At 47.3% G+C, this 22937-nt stretch overlaps 1 protein-coding gene across 2 annotated transcripts; it reads left to right on the top strand.

Annotated features, from left to right (window-relative positions):
• The first annotated feature begins 7388 nt into the window (after positions 1-7388).
• Positions 7389-22676, top strand: LOC110326405 (glutathione S-transferase theta-1). 2 transcript variants are annotated; one of them, XM_021204811.1, is made up of 5 exons: positions 7389-7582; positions 8888-8975; positions 11713-11863; positions 19284-19460; positions 22273-22676. In XM_021204811.1, exons 1-5 carry the CDS (start codon positions 7471-7473, stop codon positions 22465-22467), a joined length of 723 nt encoding a protein of 240 aa, XP_021060470.1. In that variant the 5' UTR covers positions 7389-7470; the 3' UTR covers positions 22468-22676. The 2 variants fall into 2 exon arrangements, with proteins under 2 accessions (XP_021060470.1, XP_029398183.1); XM_029542323.1 differs by having other exon boundaries at positions 7492-8291.
• Positions 22677-22937: the final 261 nt, after the last annotated feature.

Raw genomic sequence — 22937 nt, 5'->3', positions numbered from 1 at the left:
TTTGGTTTTTCGAGACAGGGTTTCTCTGGGTAGTCCTGGCTGTCCTGGAACTCACTCTGTAGACCAAGCTGGCCTCGAACTCAGAACTCCACCTGCCTCTGCCTCCCAAGTGCTGGGATTAAAGGCATGCGCCACCACGCCCGGCTGGCTAGCTGTTCTTGTTAACTGAAGTGTGTCAACTCAGAACATGGTTTTTGTGTTTTCAAGCTCACCCTGAGGAAGGCTCAGTGTAGTTGCCAACCTGCTAATAAAGACTTTATATTGGCTTAAACCCATGCCTGAGCAGTCTTTGATGACTATCCACAGTGGTTGGGATGTCTAGGTGCACGATGTGAGTCTCTTTAATGGCTTCTAGAAAGGGAGAAGAAATTTAGTCATCATTTGATTATTTTTAGGATGAAACAGCAGTAGCCCTGTCTCTCTTCAGTGTAGGTAGATGCTGTTGTGTAGAACTGAGCCAAGGCCATGATGTCTGAGCCCATGGGCAGCATCCTTAATCAGGAAGAAAGTCTTTAGTGGAAAATAGATATCTGAATAACATCTCATAGAGTTAAGCCTAATGTCTGAGGGGTGTGGTCCTTTGAATGGTTGGAGAAATATGCCAAACCTTGCCATCCCTGGTCATCATGTCCTGCTGGATGGTGGCCTGCCTATTACCAATTGTTCCATCTCCTCAAAGACGTGCCAGAAGCCTTGCTCAACTGTGGCTTTGCTGAGAAGCATGGGGGACGTGGTTCCCCTTGTGTTCACCCTCCTCTTTGTAATTGGACGCTCCTTAGGGTCCACCCAGTGGAGTCTCCATGGCCTCCAGATGACTCTCCAGGGATGAAGGGCGTTTTGAGGATGAACCACAGTCTTAGGGACCTAGTTGGCCTCAGAGAGTAGGAAATAAAGTATTTTCCTGTTAACCCCTCTGACCACATCAGGATTGCCCCCACATAGAGTTTCTGAATGTTCAGAAGGTCAGTTATACCAATGGGGTACTTTTAACTATTGTGTAATATTTAGATAAAGCTTAGGCAGAAACCAAACACTTAAATTAACCTTGATTAGACTATTTTTTTCGTAAGCCTCTATTAGTAACTTTTTTTTTGTTTTTGTTTTTGTTTTTGTTTTTTTGTCTTTTCTTTTTTTTTTTTTCTTTTTTTCTTTTTTTTTGGTTTTTCAAGACAGGGTTTTTCTGTATACCTCTGGCTGTCCTGGAACTCACTCTGTAGACCAGGCTGGCCTCAAACTCAGAGATCTGCCTGCTTCTGTCTCCTGAGTGCTGGGATTAAAGGCGTGTGCCACCACACCCAGCTTTTGTAACTATTTTTTTTAAAGATTTATTTATTTACTTATTTATTAATTATATGTAAGTACACTGTAGCTGTCTTCAGACACTGCTATCTGAAAAGGGCATCAGATCTCATTATGGATGGTTGTGAGCCACCATGTGGTTGCTGGGATTTGAACTCAGGACCTTTGGAAGAGCAGTCAGTGCTCTTAACCGCTGAGCCATCTCACCAGCCCCTGTATTTGTAACTATTACCAAGAATAATTAATAACTTATGGGAACTCCATTGATTTTAGAGGTTTGACACTAATGTACTAAACTTTGACCTTTTGACCTTAGTCTGTCTTTCTTTCTTTCTTTCTTTCTTTCTTTCTTTCTTTCTTTCTTTCTTTCTTTCTTTGGAAGGGGTGGTGGTTTTCGAGACAGGGTTTCTCTGTATAGCCTTGACTGTCCTGGAACTCACTCTGTAGACCAAGCTGGCCTCGAACTCAGAGATCCCTCTGCCTCTGCCTCCCGAGTGCTGGGATCTAGGGTGTGAGCCACCACGCCTGGCTCCAGATGAGTCTTATCTGTTGAATTGTGCTTTGGGCCCGCCAAAAAACAGAAAGCATCCCCCCCTCTTTCCAGTGTTAAAATCGAGAGTGTCCAAGCAACAGAAAAGTCCAGAGCTCACATTCAGTTAGCCTGTGTCTGTAAGCACAGGAGGTAAGACAATGTATCAACTTGATAACTCCCTTCTCTCTTTTTATTTATTTTTATTTTTTATTTTTTTTTAGTTTTTTGAGACAGGGTTTCTCTGTATAGCCCTGGCTGTCCTGGAACTCACTTTGTAGACCAGGCTGGCCTCGAACTCAGAAATCCGCCCGCCTCTGCCTCCCGAGTGCTGGGATTAAAGGGGTGCGCCACCACGCCCGGCAACTCCCTTCTCTCTTACAAAGAGATAATCCATTGGTTGACATTCTGCTGTTTGCGGTCACTTTTCACCCTGTAAGCTAACTTCAGGCCAGGCAGAAGTACACAAAACATCAAGCATCTCTTTCTTTAAGGTCTGGGTCTTCATACAGGTCGGGCACCTTGTTTTTATCTTCTCCTGTGAGGGACAAGAGGAGAAAGATCAGTCTGTTGGATATTAGAGGTTCCCTTTCCTGAGGAGGACCAGAGTTTCCTCCATCTTGTCCTCCCTCCTTGGTGGTGATTAAAGACAAGAGAGAACTCTCATATCTTGTGCCAACTGTGAATCAGATCTGCATTTTACCCGGTTAAGCGCACCCTGCTGGTGCAGAACCCGCCATCCATTAAAACGCCGAAAAGCAGCCGATTTTTAACAATTATTTGAGTCTGGGAGGGCCTCGGCTACTTTGTTGGTCCAAACTATCCCACTTTCTAAAGGACACAGAGTAGAGTGCCAACAAAACTCTGGATCAACTCACTCTGTCTGCCAGTGAATGCAACGTGGGAGAGTTTTGGTGGAAGCCACCCCATTTTTCTCTTCACACCAGTGGGGGGTCTCCAGTCTAGATACGGTAGAGCTTGCATAGTCTGTGGGGAGCAGAGGGAGTCATGAATCATGAGTGGGTGTAAATTGGTGACATGAGCCATCCCTGTCAAAGACCAGAGCCTATTAGATCCATAAGGAATCTCCCTCTCTGTCCCCCAAATTCTTTCCGTTCATAATCTCGATGGGTCAGTTACTGGAAGATGGGCTGAGAAGGTACAAGAGAGGTTAAGTAGCCCAGAAAAGGCAACGAAATCCTCAGGGGCCATGTTTTCCAGCTGTTATGCCAAATTAGGTCAGGGAATGGAAAGAGCAAAGGAGTCTAGGAGCATATGAGGGGGTAAAAAGTAAATTAGCCTCAAGGGTGATTGTTTTAGCCCAGATATCACCGAAAGCTGTTCAGCTCTTACAGGAACAGAGGTTTCTTCCATTTTTCTTCCCAAGGGGGGGGGGGTGTAACGCAGAGAAGAAACAAAAATACTAGCTTGGGGTTTCATTCATGCTAGTCCTGGCTGCGGACATTGCCTTTCAAATTTATCTTAAGAGAGAATTCGGCAGGGCAGATCGATGAATCCTCTCACAGATTCCTCTTGGGTTGGCTTGGAAACTATAGACCTTGAGAATTTCAGAAGGAGCCCGTATATGGGTTCATTTTCTCTGCCAACTAAATAATTAAAAGCTAGGGGAAAGAAGTCTTACTAGAATCTGTGGGTCTCATTGCAGGGCAGTGGGTGTGGGGAAGGAGGGTGTGGGAAAAAACCTGAGTCCCCCCAGAGTTTCGGTGCTCTTGGTGGGTGGGCGTGGAAGACTGCTGCATGCTTACCATGCAGCCCCGGGTGGGTGTCTGGCTGTGTGAAGCCACTGGACCCCAGCTGGGTGGCTAGGGTACCAGGTTCTCAGCCTCGGGCATCCCAGGCACCGCTGGACATTGCAGAAGAACTGAGAACAGAATGGGGGCCCAGGGAGCGGCTCAGTCAGCCCCAGGGGCTGAAGGGAGGAGAGGGCAGAGGGAGAGGGGGCGCTCATGGTTCCTACTCAGGAGAGAGTCCTTAGTCCAGTTTGTGGCTGCAACGGAGGAAGGGCTTCTGACGGGAGGTTAGACATGGCTCGTTAGGGGAAAGCCTATCCCATCATTTAAGCAAGGTGGGCCTTGATGAGCAGAGACAGTCTGTAGTTTTAGAGCTTTATTCTAGAAAGGCGGCGGGGGGGGGGAGAGGATAGAAAGAGAGGCCGGCTATGGCCATGGGGTTGGGGGGTGGGGAGAGAAGGAGGGCTAGAGAGTAAGAAAGGAGAGAGCTTAGAGAGAGCAAGGAGGGGCCAAGCAGTTCCTTTTATAGTGGGCTGGACTATCAGGTGACTGTGGGGAGGAGCACACCTGGCTATAGTCAGGTAACTGTGGGGGTGGAGTCTAGCCAGAATGCCAGAAGCTTGGGACATTGTCTGCGTGACTGATAGTCACAGAATTATGGAGTTGGGGCTCTGTGGTTTCAGGCACCTGTCTCTGGGAACATTGCTTGGTGTTCCTGAGAGAGCCTCAAAGTGAGGACTCCCCCACGTTCTGACTCAGGAGAGGCGACACCCTGACTCAGGAGAGGCGACACCCCAAATCACTCACAAGAAAAGGCCTTGATGCAAACCGCAAGAGGACTTTTTATTCCAGGCGCCCTCTGGGGCCCACAGCAAGGGTAGAGGACCTTGGCACCCGAGCAGAATTGGGACAACTTTTATGGGGTTACAACAAAGCCCGTGCTTCACAAACCAATCATTTCATAGCATCAAGAGCCCTCACTGTGCAGGCCAATCGATTTGTACCACTCCACAGTTTCTAGGCCAACCATTGCAAATCATCAAGCCCAGGCTGGGGGGGGGGTGGCCAATCAGTTTCCTACAGCCTCGGAGGACCGCATTTGCGCGGGTTCCTGGCAAATCGAAGTTTCTGTGTGTAATCTTTTCCTGGTACAAGTAGTTAGGCCGTTAGTCAACTCATTTCCTGTTATCTTACTAGGCCAGGATCCCGTATTCAAGGGCCTGTCTTATGCCCTTTCACCTAGGTCCATACAGAATGTGAGCCCTGGAACAGCATGAAGTTCTGTTTACCTATATACTGGCAGGGAGCAGGGTCTGGAATTTGTGGTATTTAGGGCTTCTTATGAAGCTGGAGTTGGAGCTGTATTTTCCATCCTTTCATTCCATCCCTTGTAGAGTTTTCTACTGGGTCGCCAGAGCAAGCCTCAGTCAACCAAAATAGGCTGCCTATCAGGGCAGAGGAAACGGATTTATCAAGCTGTGATTATGACGAAAGAACTTCCCGGAGTCGGTGGCCTCCAGCCAACTCCGTTGTTTCAGGGGTAGGCTACATAAGGGAATCTTACGAGTATAGGTGGAGAGGGCTAATTGTTCACAACATAGCACCTAATTATATGGCAGGAAGCAGAGCAGGACTTGTGTGCTGAGTCATGTAGCCCTTGAAGAGAGCTTTGCACAGGGTCGAGCTCTGCACAGGGTCATCCTCCAAACAAGGTCGGGCATCTGTGATCAGATTCTCCCCAACCAAGGCCATAGAGAGAAAGGGAAACCCACCGAGAAACGGAGTCCTCCATTTAACACCGAGCTTGGAGAGCTATCCGGGGACACGGAGGACCTTAGTAACAGGGTTCTCCAACAGGAATGGTGGCAGACTCCCTGCAGAGACATATGATATCTGGGAAAACCGGGGCTCTGGTCTTGGGGTCCTCAGTTTTGATATTAAGCTCAGGGACAAAGAACAGACTCAGAATCATAAGGACAATTTTTTAAAAGTTCGTTTATGTATATGATACTGTCACTGTCTTCATGCACACCAGAAGAGGGCATCGGATCCCATTACAGATGGTTGTGAACTACCATGTGGTTGCTGGGATTTGAATTTAGGACCTCTGGAAGAGCAGTCGGTGCTCTTAGCTACTGAGCCATCTCTCCAGCCCCCAGCCAATGCTCTTAATCTTTGACCCATTACTTTGCTCTGAGGACCACATGATTAGAGGTTAAAAGAAACCCCCGGGGCAGGCAAGCTCTAAGTCTCACAACTGCCTGGAAGGAAGAAGGAGAAAGAATAAGTATCATAATGCTTGCAATGAGGGGGCGTGGAGGCCAGCCACTTGGCAGCAGGGAGCCACAGGTTTGGGAGGGGAACTTTAGAAAAGGAGCCAGGAAGAGCCCAGAGTACTAGTTAGGGAGTTAACAAGCATACAAAACAAATCATTATTACTAATTTCCACTCTCTTTGCAAAATATTATTTTTTTAGTATTTAAAAATTCTTTTATTTTTTATCTACGTGCATGTGTATATGGGTGTTTGCCCATGTGCAGGCTGGTATCTGCAAGAGGCCAGAAGACATGGGGTCTCTTAGAGCTGGAGGTTTTGGGGGTTGCCAGCCACCCAATATGGGTGCTGGGAACTGAACTCTGGTCCTCTGCAACAGCAATAAACATTTTAAACAGCTGAGCCGTCCCTCCAGCCCCGAGAACTCTTCCTTGTGCTATTGCAAAGGTCACGCTCCTGCTGACAACTTCAGTTGCACTTGTTTTAAAATAGTGGGTAGCAGCGATCCCTTTGCCCACCGTGGGTGGTAGGCCCTGAGGGGTCCTTTAACGACAAGGTGCAGACTGTTTGGCTCATGCCTCAGCAGATGAGCCCAGAGTGCTAGGCTTTCCAAGGACTCTGGCCTCCCAATCGTTTTTTAAAGATGGAGAAACTGGCAAGATACAAACTCGGCATGGTGATTTGCATATTGATGACAACTCTAAATTCATTGACTGAGAACAGTATGAAGAGGCAGAGCTTTCGTGGAAGGGATTAAATCAGGGGAAAGGGATCTACATGTTTCTTTCTCACCTTCAAAGAGCTAACCTTCTGCCGGGGCGTGGTGGCGCACGCCTTTAATCCCAGCACTCCGGAGGCAGAGGCAGGCGGATTTCTGAGTTCGAGGACAGCCTGGTCTACAGAGTGAGTTCCAGGACAGCCAGGGCTATACAAAGAAACCCTGTCTCGAAAAAACATAAAACAAAAAAAAACCCAAAGAGCTAACCTTCATCAGATATCGAATCTGCGGGAACCTTGGCCTAGGACTAACAGTACATTCCTGTTCAAAAATTACATCTAAGGTACATCTCTATCACAGTCCAAAGGGAGCTAAAATGTCAGAGGATGGAGAAGCTAGTTCTCTCAGGTACAGGAAGCCCAACCTTGTCAAATGGCAGAACTGAGATGCGAGTGACATCACAGGCCCACAGTATCCTTTGCTTCTTGCTGGTGATGCTGGACCATATCTTTGGCTTGTAGGCCCAGGGGGAATACCTTTGTTTTCCCATCTGGGAAGTGGGGACAATTGGGAATTCTAACAACACACTAGATAGGGCAGGCGTACCTTTGAAGACACTTTGCGTTCAACTAAACCGGCCACAAGAGGACTAGCGGCCAAGCCTTCTAACACCTCCTCTGCCCACTCAGAGGAGGCCAGTTGTTTCCTCTGGCTCATTCTGTGCTAGATTCCAGTTGCAAGGCTCTTGAAATACAAGCCAGCTCCCCCTTTAGGAAGAAGGGCCAGGCTGCGGTATCCGCCTAGTGGGGGCGTGGCCACAATTGGCTTGGTAGGAATCCCTACTAGCCAGCCTAGGGTTTTTGAGAGGCTGGGCAGAAGTGGTTCCCGCCGCCTACGCCATGGTCCTGGAGCTGTACCTGGATCTGCTGTCGCAGCCCTGTCGCGCCGTTTATATCTTCGCCAAGAAGAACAATATCCCGTTCCAGATGCATACGGTGGAGCTGCGCAAGGGTGGGCAGGGCCACGGCTTTGGGAATCTGAGAAACAGGGGGAGGCAAGGCGAACTTAGGGAATCTCTCCCTGTACTCTCCCCTTCCCAGGCCTTTTCTGGTTTAGAGACCACAATAGAAAGATTCCAGAGAGAACCAGGGTTCAGGACTCCCGCCAACTCTGCTGTCCCGTGGAATAGACTCCGGCCAGAACCTGCTGAAACCGAATAGCGTGCAGACCTAGCAACAGAAACCCGCACGCAGTTTGGGCCTAACTACAGGGACCTCCAGAAGAGTAGTGGGTGTGGGGCATAGCTAGGAGAACAAATGTGGAGATCTGGGCAGTCACTCCTCGGATCGTTTCCCCCAGTGCTGAGATGGGCAGTGCTACACAGAGCCATCCCTGCAAGTACCTTGCCTTTGCAACAGGTTCCTCTCCGCCATCCTGGTCTGTTGGAATTCCTTTTTGTCGTTCCTTTTCTTGACTTTCTGTTTTCCCTTTCTTCGGTGCTCCCTGCCTCCCTTTGTGCTGCGGAGAGAAGCTGCTGCGTGGGGGGTATGCCAGGAACCTGGAGCCTCCTCCCTGCTGGCCTCTGAGGGCTCCCTGCGCTCTGGCAATACAGGCTTGTAGCAAAATGAAAGCGTTGCATAATGGGCTGTGGCTATCTCCATACTGTCTCACTGCTTGCCGGGCTCTGAAACCTCACGTATTTCTTCACGGTCACCTCTAGGTACAGTGTACTTAACCCCCCAACCCCCACAGGTTCTGCCTTTGCAGAGTATGGTGTAGGCGGGTAGGAGAGGGAGTGGTCCGGTGGGGGTGGGGGATGGGGACGCAGGACTGATAAAAAGATGCTCAAGTCGGCTGTTAAAAATAAGCCTGTAGAGGGAGTCAGGTTTCCACCAGGAAACGAAGGGAGGGAGAGGATCCCACACTTGATCCGGGGCAATGGGAGCCACTGAGGATTGTGGGGCCGAGCACAAGGGAGGCAAACTTAGAAACTTACCTGGAGTGCATCAACAGCAAGAAAACCAATCCAGACCACAGTTCAAGCAGAAGCAAGGGTCCCAGGGGACTTTGGGGGCCCTTTCGAGGGCTGCCAGCGGGGCAAGTCCCACGAGGACCTGTCAAGTGTATGATACCTATTTTGTATCAAGGGCAAGGGGCAGCCACCTCTTCTCTCACAGGAGCCCTGCCTGTGCTCCCCATTTAGGGAATAGCCCAGTCCCAAGAAGAACCATGAATTTAGTGTTCAGCCTCCTGGACCTTGGCCCAGGCTCTCAGAGAGGCCCAGTGTTCTCCTCCCTCATGCTGGACTATCTGCAGGTGAACACCTTAGCGATGCGTTTGCCCGGGTGAACCCCATGAAGAGGGTGCCAGCCATGACGGATGGGGGCTTCACCTTGTGTGAGAGGTAAGAGGGCCTGGGGCTTTTTGCTAAGCTTTACTGGAAACCAGCCTGTTCTGACCCCGTGTGTTATAAACCAGGGAGCTGGCGCTGGGAGGAGAGGGAGGGGAGATGGCTCTGTGGTTAAGAGCACTTAATGCTCTTATAGAGGACTTGGATTTGGTCCCAGCAACCATACGAGGTGGCTCCCAAACACTTATAACTCCAGTTCTAGAGACCCACTGCCCTCTTAGCATCTTGGGCATATGAATTCATGTAGATACGCATATATATGCACTAACAACTTAAAGCAGTGTCCTCACCCTTTCTAATGCGACTCTTTAATGAAGTTCCTCGTGTTGTGGTGACCCCTAACCATAAAATTATTTTTGTTGCCACTTCCTAACTGTAATCTTTGTTGTTTAGTCAGGGAAGGAGAGGGCCTAGTGAATCTGCTCAATTTCAGGGACTTCCTGGAGCTATTTTGTGTTGTAGAAAAATTTTTTATTATTATGTTTGTGTGTATGGAGATTATATTCTTTCTCTCTCTCTAAAGATTCATTATTTATTTATTTATATGAGTACATTATAACTGTCTTCAGACACATCAGAAGAGGGCACCCAATACCATTACAGATGGTTGTGAGCCACCATGTGGGTGCTGGGAATTGAACTCATGACCTCTGGAAGTCAGTGTACTTAACCGCTGAGCTATCACTCCAGCCCCCATGTTGTAGACATTTTTAATCCCAATCTGGGATTTCTACCCAGCCTTGATCATTTAGTTCCCAAATAAAAGACACACAAGTTTTATTATTTACAATAGCCTTAAACAGCACAAGAGATGGGCAGATATCTACCCTCTATGCTATTAGAATCTACTTACATATCAATAACCCTGAGTTATTACTTCCTATGTTTTATCTGAGCGGCTCTTAATTCCAGTTGGCCAACCCTTAGGGCCAGGTTTTCCTGAACTCACCTAACCCATGGCATCTTCTTCTTCCTCCTCATCTCTTCTCCCCTGTCTGGTTCTCTCTTGACCACCCCCCTCCATCCCCCTTGGGCCCAGAAACCCTAAAACCTGCCTATGTCTCTTCTGCTCAGCTATTGACTGTCAGTATCATTATTTACCAATCAGAAATAACTTGGGGCAAGGTCACATAGCATCACTTGGTTCTACATGCAGACTCTCTGTGGGGCAACCAGGTCTTGGGTGGCTTGCACTTAACATTACAATACACAGCAAAAGACCAAACCTCAACAATTTTGAATTGTTTACTTTAGTATTTAACTAGCTTCCCTTTAGGATAGGAAAACATATCCATTCCACCCTTCCTGGTCACTGTAAGCCAATCCCAGAGTGTTCTGAATTCTCGACTGAAAGTTTTCATATGACCACAACAGGCATATCCGGTGTCCTTTAAGGTCCGTCCCCACCTCCCCAGTAGCGGGCATAATCCAAGGCAGGAAGAGAGTCCCAGGGAGCCTTGTTTGTTTCGTGGTACTAGGATCTTACAGTGGGAAGGACTGGTGTCAGGATGCCCCCAAGACCAAGTTCTCAGCATAAAGGAGATATATTTGTCCCAGAGGGAAAACAGGCAGGGGATAAGAAACAAGGACAGGAGACAGAGGACGAGGGAGAAGGGGAGAGAACAGGGGAGAGGGGAAAGTGTATCTGTGCCAGAGAGACAAAGGATTGCTTTTGGATAGAGAGGAGACAAACATGGCCCCCAGGCCCCTCTCCCCAAGTTAAGATGAGTTGATCTGTGTTGATTGAGTTGTTTTGATTGAGTGTATTAATGAGGGCAGCCAAAAGGTGGCTTTCAATCAATAGACTTCAGTACTTTGATAGCTGGACCTTGGTAGTCAGCCTCAGGAAGAGGAAGTGGCCAAATAAGAGAAATGGACCTTGGCAGCTAGCTTTAGGAATGTTATTTAATGGTTTAGCAAAACAGAGGGGGATGGGAGAAGGGCAAAGCCTGCCAGAGCCCTGATTGCCACGCTCTGGCCTGCTAGAGCCCCTCAACAGCTCCCCAAGTGTCTGAGTAAGACTTGAGAGATCCAAGCTGACCCTTAGCAGGAGTGACTTGAGGAACAGAGGCAGAAGCAAGAGGATTATGGATTTGAGGCTAGCCTAGGCTGTCTCAAAGAACAAAGGGAGGATTGGGAAAGCCTTTTTAAACTATCAGACCACCCAAGGCTGTCAGTCAAAGCATGAGAGTGGATATAGACTGAAGAAAAGCAAGCTTCCACAAAGCTCCGCTTAGATGCCCCTCCTCCAGGAGGCTGTCTGGCCCGCCCTATACTCAGAAATGCAACCCTGGACAGGACACTGAGTTGCGGGATAGCCTCGGTGTGATCTCGGGGAAAACAAGACCCAATTCTGACACTAAGAAAGAGCTCTGTGCCCCTGGAGGCAGGGCGAGGCTATTCTTCTGAGACTACTTTCCACGACTTGAAAAAGAGGCTCAGACTGGCTCACTGTCAGAAAGATCAGACAAGGTAGGGATGGGAGAGGTGGCTCAGTGGTTAAGAGTACTGGCTGTTTTTTCCAGAGGCCCTGAGTTCAGTTCCCGGCAAATCATATGGCAACTATCTATAATGAGATCAGATGCCCTCTCAGGTGTACATGCAGGCAGAGCACTCATGTACATAAAATACATACAGAAATAAATCTGTAAATAAAAAGGGAAAGAAGGTACCGGGCATTGAGTCAACCCAGTGGTCTTTAACTGCCTGCCTTGCTCTCGTGCGCACACAGTGTGGCGATCCTGCTCTACCTGGCACATAAGTATAAGGTTGCTGACCACTGGTACCCCCAAGATCTGCAAGCCCGTGCTCGTGTGGACGAGTACCTGGCATGGCAGCATACGGGCCTTCGGAGAAGCTGCCTCAGGGCCCTGTGGCATAAGGTGAGCCTGGAAATGTGGGAGCGTGGGGAGGGGTGGTGGGGAGTGTCACCCCAGAGACACTCAGGCCGCAGCAAGTTATTTTCAGTTTGGTATTTATTGTCCAATATCTTGCCTTTAACTTAATCCAGATTGTTGTTCAAAACAGTATGTATTTGAGACGTACCATCTCAGCCCCTGTTTACCATCTATCATGGTCTTCCTGTATTTTAAGTTTGCCATACATTTGTCAGTGTTACACCATTTGTTAACTGTGTATACAATCAGGCCACCTTGTGCACATGAAGCTAGGTGGACAACTTCAGGAAACCGGTTCTCACTCTCCATCTTGGTGAGGCAGAACGTCTTTTGTTTCTGCTGCTGTGCTGTCTGACCTTTGAGTTCCTGTCTCGGGCTTCTCCTGTCTCTGCCTCCCATCTTGCGGTAGGAAAGCTGGGATTGCTCCACGCCTGGCTCCTTCTGTGGGTTCTGGGGGTTGAGCTGAGGAGCTCAGATTTGTCAGGTTTGCCCAGCTAGGACTTGCACTTTCTGAGCCATCGTCCAGGTTCTCTAACCATTACTTAAGTACCCTCTTCAGCTTGGCTGGTAATGTAGCTGAGCGGCAGAGGACTTGTGTAACAAGCACAGTGTCCTAGTTGTTCAAGTCTCAGCACCGGTGTGTGTCTGTGTATGTGTCTGTGTGTGTGTCTGTGTCTCTGAGTGTGTGTCTCTGTGTGTGCCTATGTGTGTGCATGTGTGTATGTGTGTATGTTTGAGTGTGTGTGTGTCAGAATGTGTGTGTCTGAGTGTGTGTATGTCAGAGTGTGTGTCTGAGTGTGTGTGATGCCTGAGTATGTGTGTGATGCCTGAGTATGTGTGTGATGCCTGAGTGTGTGTATGTCTGAGTGTGTGTGTGTGTGTGTGTGTGTGTGTGTATGCCTGTGTGTGTCTGAGTGTATGTGTGTCAGAATGTGTGTGTCTGAGTGTGTGTATGTCAGAATGTGTGTCTGAGTGTGTGTGATGCCTGAGTATGTGTGTGATGCCTGAGTATGTGTGTGTCTGAGTGTGTGTGTGTGTATGCCTGAGTGTGTGTGTGTATGCTTGAGTATGTGTGTGTATGCCTGAGTGTGTGTGTTTGAGTGTGTGTGTCTGAATGTGTGTGTATGCCTGAGTGTGTGAGTGTGTGTGTATATATACCTTTGTGTGTATGCCTAAGTGTGAGTGTGTATGTGTGTGTATGTCTGACTCTGTGTATGTGTGTGCCTAAGTGTGTGTGTTTGAGTGTGTGTATGCCTGAGTTTATGTGTGTGTGTGTGCCTGAGTGTGTGTGTGTGTGTGTGTCCTTTGTCCACTCATTTCAGCACCCAGGTCCTCTGTGGGTCTGTTTCCAGTGCTTGTTTGTCCTGCTGCCTATTGTGGGCCACGTTTTCCTCTTCCCTCACGTTTCCTGCGTTATTGCTCCGTGCGTAGGTCGCAGACCAGCAGAAAGTAACACAAAGGGATCTTTTTCTTAAAGTCAAAGAACCCAATCCTACCTTCACGAAGGTAGGATTGGCTCACCAGCTCTCACCAGCAGGTCTTTGAAATCTTCTTCTTTTTAATTTTGGCATTTCCCACTGTCTTAGCTTTGACCTTGCTGGTTCTTCGGTTGTGTCTAGGTTATTGTTAACCTCATTTAATAATCTTTTTTTTTTTTTTTTTTTTTTTTTTCATCCTGTTTACTGCCTTTACTCTGTACATCCTAACGAGGATTTAACTCAAGTCAACAGACAGTTGTATCCCTGGTAACCAGACCCAGGTTCTTTGTGATGTTAGTATGTTTGTGTTTTTTTTTTTTTTTTTTTTTTTTGAGACACAGATTTTTCACTTTTAGAAATTCCATGTATTTAACCCCCACATCTAAAACCCTCTCTGAGGGCATCCTCGACAGCTATCTTAGCGAGTGTTCTAAAGGGAGCCTGGGCAGGAAGGTTAGGTCGCCCTGCTAAGAGCGAGGAGCTAGTGTGTGATGGAGACAGGCTGGAGATGGATGTTGGGGATGGCTGGTGGGTAGTGTGAGCACGCTACGCTTTGTGCACTGAGCCGCGTGCTTTGAACTACATGCTGTGAAACTTGGAATTGCTGACGTCAAAGTCAAACAAGATGGGGCTGGCAGATGTGGTGAAAGAGGAGCCTTCGAGAGCTGGGTATAGTGGTGGAAGCCTGCAATCCCAGCGTTCAGAACCGAGGGGGGGGGGGGGGGATGGTTGTGAGCTTGAGGTCAGCCTGGGCCCCAGATAGTTGTTGTTCTTCCTCTTCCTCCTATTCATCACCATCACCATCGTCATCATCATCTCCTCTTTCCTCTCCCTCACCTCCTCCTTGCCTCTCTTTCCTTATCCACATTCTCACCCTGAGCTGTATTATCCTCAGCGCTCAGCATTTGGAGATGAATTTTTATTATGAACTCTATGTAGCTCAGGCTACCCAGGAAACTATGACCCCTAAGCAAGAGCAGAAAAGCAAGAGCCCAGGAAGCCCTGTTGCTTCCCAGGCCCTGGGGTTGTATCTCCAGCCTGCCTTGTGCCCATGTTATCCTCTCTTGTCACTGCCTGGAGCTTGCAGCCCTCTTTCCTCTCCCCTTAGAGGGGATAGGATGACAAATGGTCTGCCTTTAACAGGTCACGTTTGATTCTCTGCAGGACTGACAGGAAGCCAGTGTTGATCAATCTTGTATGCAGCATGGTATAGCCCATGCGTTTCCAGGCTTTAGAGCAATCTCTTTACTTTAGCAATTCAAGCCTGAGAGGCAGTGCTGGTTTCCTTCTTAGCCTGACAAGCTAACAGTAAAAGTATTAACCTCTACACAGGAAGTCTGGAGTTGTTTGTGATTTGGGGAATGTTACAGGAACAGAGCGATTTCCCCACTTCAGTGGAGAGAGAGAGAGAGAGAGAGAGAGAGAGAGAGAGAGAGAGAGAGAGGAGAAAATTGAATGACCTTTGTGTAAATGTTTTGGTAGTTGTTATGATGGTTGGTCTCAGTTGTCAACTTGCTGGGATCTAGAATTAGCAGAGGGAGGAACATCTGGGACCATCTGGGAGGGACTTACCTCAATTAGGTTAATCCTGTTGAAAAGGTTCCCACTGTGGACAGCATCGTTTCCTGGGCCGGAATTATATTTTTAGAAAGAGAAAAAAGTGGAGCCTGAAGTGATGGCTTAGCAGTTAAGAGCACCGGCTTCTCTTCCAGAGGCCCCAAGTTGGAGTCCCAGCACTGACAGGGCTGTTGAGGTTCGAAAGGATCTGACTTCCTCTCGTAGCCTCTGTGGGCCCTATACGTATATGGTGCACAGACATACACATGATAAAACACCCACACACATAAAAAGAAGAATAAAACCTCAAAAAAAAAAAAAAAAAAAAAAAAAAAAAAAAAAAACAACCAAAAAACAAAAACAAAAAAAGTAAAGAGCAGGAGAGTGAAAATGGTCTGAGGTACATTCGTTACTCTCAGTGCGGACACAGTGTGACCTCAGTGTGGACACAGTGTGACCCTCAGGCTCCTGCTGCCGTGACATCCCGTTGTACCAGCTGCACCCTGGAACTGTGGGCCTCACTCCCTTAAGCTGCTTTGCAGAGTGTTCTATCACAGCCCCGGGAAAAGTCAGACGGATGCCATCTAGGCACACTATTTCCAGGCGAGACACGGAACAGAGTCTCCAGAAACTATCATACAGTGGAACAAAGTCAGCAGGAGGCTGGTCAAAGCCATGTTGCTCAAAGGGAACACAAAGTCTCAAGATAGTGACAGACTGAGTGGCCTTGAGGCTGGAGAAGTCCAGTCTCTTCACGGAGAAAAGCAGAGCTCCCAGGAAGAGAAGCCTCAACTCTTTCGAGGTCTTACCCGCAGCCCCCGGTCTTACCCGCAGCCCCCGAGCTGACCTTGACAAGTCTGCTCTTGGGCAGGGGTACAAAACGAGGTTCCTTTTGTCCTTTCAGTGGGGTCTCTGAGGAAGCCTTGGGTGGTCGACCCAGCTCTCAACGGCAGTGATACATATAGGAAAACCATCGTGTCTGGCTTTGAGTGAAATGTTTCAGCGAAGCCTTTGCTCTATCTGGGTTAATCCGGAGAGTCTGAGAAATTGTTTTGAGAGACTCTTTGAACTTGGAAGAAGAGAAGTGCTCTCTCTCTCTCTCCTCTCTCTCTCTCTCTCTCTCTCTCTCTCTCTCTCTCTCTCTCTCTCGGAAGTTACTCTTGGTGCTACATGAGAGCTTGCACAGACCTTGGTCCTAAGACACTCTCGGCAGACCTGGAGCAGGACAACTTTGGTAGTTGGAACCTTTCCCAGCCTCAGTTAACCGTGTATTATGGTGGAAAGTAACTGGCGAGAGCTGGCTGGATACCAGTCTTTCCAGAAAGGCTGCACTCCTCTGCTCTTTTGGAAGACGAAGGCTTAGAGTCTTGGTAAGCTTCTCTCTCTACGGGCCCGGGCGGCACCTAGGACCAATGTCAACGATGCTCAACAATTGCACTTTTGGATTGTTTGAAGCTAGACAGCACGGAAGTTAGAGCAAATCACTTCATTAGAATACTCTGCTGAGCAGGCTGTCCTTAGAGACCCAAGGATCAAGCCTTTGTCTCGGCCCAGCTGGATATACATTCAAAGGATGATTTTAGCTGAGCTCAGTCATGGCTTGCAGGCTTGGAATCCTAGCACTTGGGAGGTGGAGGCAGGAAGATTGTGAGTTGGATGTAACCTGGGCTAAATAGTATGAGCCTTTCTTTAAAAGAGTGGAGAATCTTAGGACAACTGTTAAAGATGGGAAAGATTGGGCATCGGAAGCCCAAAGAAAAGTTATTTTTATAAACATTATATTTTTATTATAGTTAATAATTAATATATGTTATATTTATATTATAAAGGACTCTGGTTTGGATCTGGGCGTGGTGGTATACACCTGACAAGGCTCCTGGAAGGTGGCGGCAGAGTTAAACACAGAAGGATATAGAGGTCAAGGGTCAAGCTCAGCTCTGTACATAGCCTGGGCCCTCTGAAGCTCTGTCTCAAAATAGCAACAAAACCAAACCTCTGGTCCGGGTCAAATAAAATATGTCCCACGAGATCCCATGGGATCTCAGCCGTTAGCTACCGTGTGGGATCTGAGCCATTATGCTATCGGGAGAAAATCAATTTTATAGAATAATCCTAGTGGGGCAATGCCAGGAAGGCCACTAAATTTCTTACCTAGTCTGTTCCAACTGTCCAGAGTTCAGTCCTGGGACTGATGTGATCAATCTGGTGGTTCTCCACCTATGCACGGAGGAATGGACTTTCTTGTGGCGTTTTTTCAGATCTGCTTGGTCTTACTTATCCACTCCCCCACCACGCTCTCTTCTCCTAATCAGCTCTTGCTGGTTCTCTGCCCCCCCCCACCCCTGCTTTAGACTTACGTTTTAATTTATTTATTGCGTGCTTTTGTTGGTGAGTGTGTGTGTGTGTGTGTGTGTGTGTGTGTGTGCGTGTGTGTGTGCGCGCGCGCTCGCATGGGAGGGCACTGTGCGCTACAGTGCTTGTATAGAGGTCAGAGGACGGCTCTGGGGAGACGGTTTTTCTCCTACCATTGAGGTAGAAGCTTGGCAGTAAGTGCTTTCACCTGAGGCATCTCACCAGGTCTTAGCCCCATGTTTTTGCTTTCATGACACATATATCCCATGACTGTTTTTCTTTTTTGTTTTCTCTTACTTTTTTTTACTCCCATTTTCTTAAGATCTCGTCTCCTATCGTGGCCTTCTTTCTTACTTTATGAACCTCTTTAGTCCTTCGTGAGGCAGCGGCAGGCAGATCTCTGAGTTCGAGCCCAGCCTGGTATGCAGAGCGAGTTCCAGGGCAGCTAGAGCTACACAGAGAAACCCCGTCTCATCCACCCCTGTGCGTGGGTGTTTCTGCGTTTGGCTTTTTTTGCTTAGTTTTCTAGTCTGAGTTTTCCTTTGGTATCCCTTTCCTGACTAACGTCATAATATCATTTTTCCTTATAGCGATTAAGTTTCCCAGGAGTGGCGTCGCTGAATCCTCTGACGGTTCCATATTTAGTTTTCTGAGGCGCTTCCGCACTAGTTTCGGTACCGGCTGTAGGTGGCTACCTCCCCACTAGCAGCATATGAGAGTGCTTCCCCTACATCCTTCTCACAATTTATGGCCATTTGGCTTTTGTTTGTTTTATTTATTTAATGCATTTGTGCATATATGTTACATGTGGGGGTTTTTGTTTGTAGAGTAGGAGGTAGGCATCAGGCACCTTCCCGCCGTGACTCTATACCTACTTTCTGAGACAGGGTCTCTCACTGAACCTAGAGCTCATCTGTTTGTTTTTTAAATAATTTTTTCTTTTAAAAGATTTACTTATTTTATTTATATGAGCACACTGCCACTGTCTTCAGACACCCCAGAAGAGGGCGTCAGATCCCATTACAGATGGTTGTGAGCCACCATATGGTTGCTGGGAATTGAACTCAGGACCTCTGGAAGAACAGTCAGTGTTCTTAACTGGTGAGCCATCTCTCTAGCCCTAATTAGTTAATGAATGAATTTTGAGACAGGGTTTTCCTGTGTAGCCCTGGCTGTCCTGGAGCTTACTCTGTATTCCAGGCTGGCATCGAACTCCAAGATCTGCCTCCTGAGTGCTGGGATCAAGATGAGCACCGCTAAGCCTGGCTTGGGTTTGTTTTTTCATAAGGGTAAAAGATATGGATCTAATTTTATTCTTTTACGGCTGGGTATCTACTTTTCTTTTATTGAGGTGTCTTTTTCTCCTGTTTATGTTTTTAGCCCTTTCATTAAGAATTAGGAAGCTGTAGCTCTGTGGGTTTGTTTCTGGGTCCTCTATTTTGTTACATTGGCAGAATGGCTGCTTTCCTGCCAGTGCCATACTGGTTTTGTTACAGTAGCTCTGTAGGTTAGTTTGACACCAGGCACTGTGACCCCTTCACTGTTGCTCTTCTGCTGGGATTGCTTCCAGATGAACTTTTGTTTGTCTTGTCCCTCAGTTGTTCGAAGAGGCTGTCTGAGTGACTTGCGTTATACATGTGGTTAAAATACACGTGATGTTTGCAAGTCAAAGCAATTGCTTTATTCTTAACACTGAATGACCCATGACAACGGTCCCTTACCTGACTTCTTTACTCAAAAATATTGGATCTATTTATTCTTCGGGTCCCCATTTAAGTCATTAATAAAGTGTCATCCTTTCTGAGGCCCAGCCAAGCAGAGATGGTGAAAGGGGGACTATTTATTTGTAGACAAAAATGTCACTTGGGGATTCCCCTATGGGTCTGGGCAGGCCACAAAGGAAGAGGCACAGAAGTAAAAGGCAGTCCTGAAGTTGGGAGGTATGAGTTCCTCCCCCACCCCCGCATCCCCCAGGCTCAGCTGGTTCCAGTTTCTTATTTTACCTACCTACCTCCCAGGTGATGTTCCCTGTTTTCCTTGGTGAACAAATACCTCCTGAGATGCTGGCAGCCACGTTGGCAGAACTGGATGTTAACCTACAGGTGCTTGAAGACAAGTTCCTTCAGGACAAAGACTTCCTTGTTGGGCCCCACATCTCCCTGGCCGACTTGGTGGCCATCACAGAGCTGATGCATGTGAGTGCTTTAAGAATAGTGGATACTAGCCGGGCAGTGGTGGCACACGCCTTTTATCCCAGCACTTGGGAGGCAGAGACAGGTGGATTTCTGAGTTCGAGGCTAGCCTGGTCTACAGAGTGAGTTCCAGGACAGCCAAGGCTATACAGAGAAACCCTGTCTCACCCCCCCCCCAAACAAAAAGAATAGTGGATGCTGTGGTAATTGTTAAATCTCCATCAGGAGTTTCTGCCTAACCTTGATCATTCAGTTTCTAGATAAAAGACACACAGCTTTTGTATGTATAATGCGCTAGCCTTTAATGCACTAGAGCTGAGCAGATATCTACCCTCTAAGCTATTATAATCTACTTCCCCATCAGTAACTCCAAGTTATAACTTGCCCTGTTCCACCTGGACAGTTCTTAACTTCAATTGGCCAGCCTTCATGGCCATGTTTTCATGACTCACCTACCCCATGGTATCTTCTCTTCTTTCCACCTTCCCTCTTCTAGTGGTCTCCTGCCTCAGACCCCAGTTCTGGGAACTGAAACTCCACCTATCTCTGTTCTGCCCAGCTATAGGCTGTCGGCATCTTTATTCAGCCAATAGATTTAAATTAAGGAGCAAGGTCACATAGCATCATTTGGTGTATGTGTGGATTCTCTCATCCCTGGGGCAACCAGATCTTGGGAGCCACTATTAGCATTATAATATAGTCAAAGACCAACCTCAGCAATTGGGTCCGTGAGATACAGGGAATTCTGGCAAGTTAGAGAAGTCCCATTTTTGCTACCCTCACTAGTTGTAGATCTGTGTATATGTGTGGCGACTCCTTCCAGATTTATAATGCCTGTCTTTGCTTTCATTGATTGTTCTAGTTTGTTTTCCTATTAGTGTGATAAAACACTAAACCAAACACAACTTAGGTTGGAAAAGGTTCATTTGGCTTACAGGTTACACTCCATCATGGAGGGAAGCCAAGGCAGCATACTCAATGCAGGAGCTTGAAGCAGACATCAGGGAGGAATGTTGCTTACTGGCTTACTGGTTTTCCCTACCACCTTTCTTATACAGCACAGGCCCATCGCCAGGGATGGCACCATACACTATGTACTGAGTCCTCCTACATCAATCGGCAGTCAAGAAAACACCTCACAGACATGCCCACAGGCCGTTCTGAAGGAGACAATTCCTCAGAAGAAATTTTCTCTTCCTAGGTGTATCTAGCCTTGTGTGAAGTAGGAAAAAAACAAAAAACAAAAAAACCCAACCAGTACAATGTACTCCTTGTCAGCCTGTCCCACAGACATATCAATGTTTAACCACAATCTTTCATTTCTTTGATTCCTAAGATCTCAGGTTAGTATTGCAAAACACAGTACAATTTTAAGAGTCTCAAAGTCTTTTTAAAAGCCCAAATGATTTCAGAATACAAGTTCTCTTTAAAAATCCAGAGTCTCTTAACTTTGGGATAATGTTAGGCCCACCAAATAAATCACATCACTTCTTGTTCCACAAGGAAAGAAGCTGGGCACAGTTATAATCAGATTGAAACTAAACCAAAATCCTACGGCATACGTACGACATTCCATGTCTGATATCTGAGAAACACTGAAGAAATACTGGAAGCAAATGGAATTAGGCTGTATACACACACACACACACACACACACACACACACACACACACACACACACAATATACCTTGTCTTGTTGGCTTGGCCAGGAATCATGCCATATCTGTCACTGTCCTTGACAGTCACCCCATAGTCCTGCCATCTTCAACATTCTGTTACCACTAAAACTGCACTCTTACCAATGGCCTTTTCTGGTTCCATAGAGTGCCAAGCCTCAGTTGTTCCCAATGACCCCTTCATGCCTTCAGAACTAGTATCATGTGGGAGACTCCTATATATTATTTGTCAAGTTCTGCTGCCAGCTTTGCAGACAGCCTTGGCCCACCCCACTACTGGGCCACAGTTTCTATGTATTGACCCTGAGGAAAATACTTCCCAGAAGACATTCCCCCAATGACACTGGCCTGATAAACTACAGCTGCGTTTTCAGTTCTGACTAACCAGTAACCATTGTCCCACAGAAGCTTAGAATGTTTCACTTCTGCAGATTATTAATATGCCTCACTAGTGGCCCTTGCAGAATCTTCAAGGGACTCTCGAATTTCCCTTTGAAACTTTATAGGCCAGGTCTCCACCATCTGCGTGTCTTTCAACATTTGCATCTTTCAAGCTATCATAGAACAGCTCATTGATCTCTTGACTACTCAATGACTTTTATAGGCCCAAAGTTCCAAATGCTTTCCTAACGCTTCCCTCCCCAAACAACATGGTCAGGTCGATTACGAGCAACCCTGCACTTCTGGCACCAATTTGTTATTCTAGTTTGCTTTCCTGTTGTTGTGATAAATATCATGATAAAAACAACTTGGGGGAGGAAATACGTTACTTCAGTGTATAGGCTACCGTCCATTATCAAGGGAAGCCAGGGCAGGAGCTCCAGGCAAGAACTTAGTGGCGGGAGCCGAAGCAGAGATATAGTGGAAACTCTGCACACTGGCTTGCTCCTGGCCTCACACTCAGCTCTTTTATACAGTTTAAGTCCATCTTTCCAGAATTAACACCGCCACAGTGGACTAAGCCCGCTCACAACCAATAATAATAATAATAATAATAATAATAATAATAATAATAATAAGCCACATAGACATTCCTACAAGCCAATCTGATGGAGGCAATCCCTCAGTTGAGTTCTCTCTATATGTGTCAAGTTAAGAAGCAAAATTAGCTGTAAATTTTGTTCCCCTCTTGATATAGCCTGTAGGTGGTGGCTGCCCTGTCTTTGAAGGGCATCCCAGGCTGGCTGCATGGTACCAGCGAGTGGAGGCAGCTGTGGGGAAGGACCTCTTCCGGGAAGCCCATGAAGTCATTCTGAAGGTGAAGGACTGTCCCCCTGCTGACCTCATCATAAAGCAGAAGCTGAAGCCCAGAGTGCTGGCCATGATCCAGTGACGTCACACACTTCATCCCTGCACCAGCTGTGGCAATTTCCAACTCGCTTACACTACACTGGTGATGTACCCCACCCATCACACCACGATGGCTCTCAGACTCAGCTCCATCTTCACCCCTTTTCCGTGATAGCCACACATGACCTCAACAAGAATCACTACTTTCCCCTTGAGTCTGGGTAATAAACCGTGGCTTGATTTGGGCTTTAATTTCTCCGTGTTGTTTCCACTTCCTCTAATCCCGTTCAGTTGTCTTTCTGAGAGACAGCTCCATTTCCCAGGCTTTGGGGATCGTTTACCCTCTCATGGTTGCTGCCAATGATGAAGTCATAGCTAGGCATGGTAGCTCTTGCATGGGATCCAGCACTCAGAAGGGATGAAACAAGGGAGGAGAAGGAGAATCACTGAGACCTCAGGGCCAGCCTGGGCTACATACTGAGATCCATGTTAGCCTGGGATACAGTGTAAGAC

This window comes from Mus pahari, chromosome 9 (genome assembly GCF_900095145.1).
Source record: "Mus pahari chromosome 9, PAHARI_EIJ_v1.1, whole genome shotgun sequence".
Lineage (NCBI taxonomy): Eukaryota > Metazoa > Chordata > Mammalia > Rodentia > Muridae > Mus > Mus pahari.
This window is presented reverse-complemented; position numbering and strand designations above follow the sequence as displayed.

What these genes read in the sequence shown, in the direction of transcription:
- LOC110326405 (XM_021204811.1), top strand. Translation starts at nt 7,471, where the DNA reads ATGGTCCTGGAGCTGTACCTGGATCTGCTGTCGCAGCCCTGTCGCGCC. An exon ending in TACGGTGGAGCTGCGCAAGG is followed by an intron (nt 7,583 to 8,887) that starts GTGGGCAGGGCC and finishes GACTATCTGCAG; the next exon opens with GTGAACACCTTAGCGATGCG. An exon ending in CCATCACAGAGCTGATGCAT is followed by an intron (nt 19,461 to 22,272) that starts GTGAGTGCTTTA and finishes CTCTTGATATAG; the next exon opens with CCTGTAGGTGGTGGCTGCCC.